At 48.5% G+C, this 2,366-nt stretch overlaps 1 protein-coding gene across 1 annotated transcript in view; it reads left to right on the forward strand.

Moving 5' to 3' along the window:
• Nucleotides 1-2,366, forward strand: part of apbb2b (amyloid beta (A4) precursor protein-binding, family B, member 2b) — a 42,983-nt gene that overhangs the window by 23,513 nt on the left and 17,104 nt on the right. Inside the window, exons 7-8 of the mRNA XM_076992497.1 lie at nucleotides 443-495; nucleotides 616-764. Coding sequence (XP_076848612.1) covers nucleotides 443-495; nucleotides 616-764 — 202 coding nt within the window. The remainder of the gene's footprint in view (nucleotides 1-442; nucleotides 496-615; nucleotides 765-2,366) is intronic.

The following is a 2,366-nucleotide window of genomic DNA, read 5'->3' on the forward strand; positions in this document are numbered from 1 at the left end:
TGGCTTGCAGCTGCAGCTCTGTGCTCTCCTCCCCCTGTAGCTCCTGCTGTAGAGGCTGCAGAGGGGGGGCGGGGGGGGTTATGGGGGGGGACTGGACGGGATGGATGTAGCAGTGTAGTGGGCCACGTCTGTCTGTCTGTCCATCTGTCCTCATGTCCATCTGTTCTCATGTCTGTCTGTCCTCATGTCCATCTGTCCTCCTGTCTGTCTGTCCTCCTCTCGGACTGACCTTCCTATATGTCCGTCCTTATATTTGTCTGTCCTCCTATCTGTCTGTCCTTATATCTGTCTGTCCTCCTGTCTGTCTGTCCTCCTGTCTGTCTCTCCTGCAGTCTGTCCTCAGCTGTCACTTCTCCTGTCTGTCTCTCCCCTCTCTCCGCCTCCGGCTGGATTTGAGCTACGGAGCGACAGTGTGTGGTTGTGTGTGTGTTTCCGTGTGAAGGTCGTGTTCACTCAGCTACTCAGCCTATGCGAATACTGCGTGAAGAAGCTCCGGTGACCCACTTATGCACCAGAGACTACCAATCCCACGTAGCATCTTCTCTCAGCTTCCTCCCACTCTCACACTGTACATCTGGCTATCCCATAATGATCTTATTCATCACCTCTTACCAGAGACAGGACACACGCCTCAGGCACAGTCCTTTGCAGGAACGATGCAGGACAGCTGGGAAGTGGCTCCAGGGGCAGCCAGAACAACTTCCCAGATTCTGATGAGGTTCTTTTGTCCTCGCTCCGGAGAACTCGTCACACGGGCTGCAAGGGTGTGACCAGGGCTGTCTGGTCCTGCATCCGCACAGCTGCCCTCATTCAGAAGACCAACAGGTTCCTGGCAGTCACTGGCGAAAACCACCTCCCCCCCCAACCTACCTCACCCCCCTCAGTGCTCCGCCTCCGCCCATGGGCGGGGCTCCCCGTGTTTCCCGCTCCTCAGCAGACAGCCCCGTGCCACTTGATTGCCGCCTGCCAGCTGCTCTCATCACCATAGCAATCAGAATGTGATAAGCCCACTTTGCCTGGAGCGGTTTATCTCTGGGAACGCACGGCATCAGAGTTGATACTTTCTGCCTCCAAAGCTTATTGATCCTCTGAATAACAAGATCCTGAAGGATCTAAATAAGCTACTACTGAACTACACTACTGAACTATACTACTGAACCATAGGCTAAGCTTCTGAACCTGCTTTTAATAGGTTGAAGCTACTGATCCTTTACTACAGGCTGGAAACTACTGAACCTTCTACTAAAGGGCTAAAGCTACTGAACCTGCTACTGAACCTGCTACTACAGGCTAGAGCTACCGAACCATCTACTACAGGCTGAAGCTACTGAACCTGCTATTATAGGCTGAAGCTACTGAACCTTTTACTACAGGCTGAAGCTACTGAAGTGTTACTACAGGCCAAAACTTCTGAATCTGAGGCCCAGTCAGCCTCAAGGCTGGTACCAGTTTGAATACAGGTCATCAGAAAACTACAAGAGTAGAGTTTGCTAGGCTTGTGAAGGAGGAAAAGATGCACGGTAACATTAGCTGACATTATAGCAAATGTCATTATACTGTATGTGTTTTTTAGACTCTTTATTGATGTCATAGTTCACGGATTTAGCAGATGTACCAGATTGGTATATTTTATGATGACCACAGGCTGCACAACAGAAGTGACAGAAGTGAAATTTGAAATTCGTAGTTTTTCTCATTGCCAAAAAGTATTAAAAGCCGAAGAATCTTACGTAGGCGTAAGAGAACAGTGCCGACCATAGGACGTCAGCACGGTTGTCGCGTTGTTAACAACCTGTTTTATTTACTGATAGGCTAACAGTAAACTGATCAGCTAATAATGTTGATATCTCTCATGTCTGCACACGTCGACTCATTGTTTTTATAACGTTCTGTAATGTAACAATCAGACATCCGGCACTACTGGATCTCGACATGCGTGTCTTAGAGACGGTTGTTTTCACCTGTGCACTGATGACGCAGCCTTTTAGAAACTCTTATGACCTACACACTCATGCTAGGAAACATGTCCATGTTTTATTTGTCAAGACCAGCTCTCCGTGTGTGTGTGTGTGTGTGTGTGTGTGTGTGTGTGTGTGTGTGTGTGTGAGTGTTGTGTGTGTGTGTGTGTGTGCGTGGCGTGCGTGTGTGCGTGTGTGCATGTTCATCCGTGCGTGTAGACTCATGACTCATGGTTTAGTAATGTGTGTATCATGTTTGAGAAACCTCAGCTGCTAGCAGGAACATGCGGCATATGCGTGCTCAGTGAGTGTGTGTGTGTGTGTGTGTGTGTTTGTGTAACAGTAAACAGTAACAAATTGGCTGATATGTGACTATTTAAGACCAATGTGTTGACTTATTTGTGTAAT

Source organism: Brachyhypopomus gauderio, unplaced genomic scaffold (assembly GCF_052324685.1).
Source record: "Brachyhypopomus gauderio isolate BG-103 unplaced genomic scaffold, BGAUD_0.2 sc94, whole genome shotgun sequence".
In the NCBI taxonomy this organism is placed as follows: domain Eukaryota; kingdom Metazoa; phylum Chordata; class Actinopteri; order Gymnotiformes; family Hypopomidae; genus Brachyhypopomus; species Brachyhypopomus gauderio.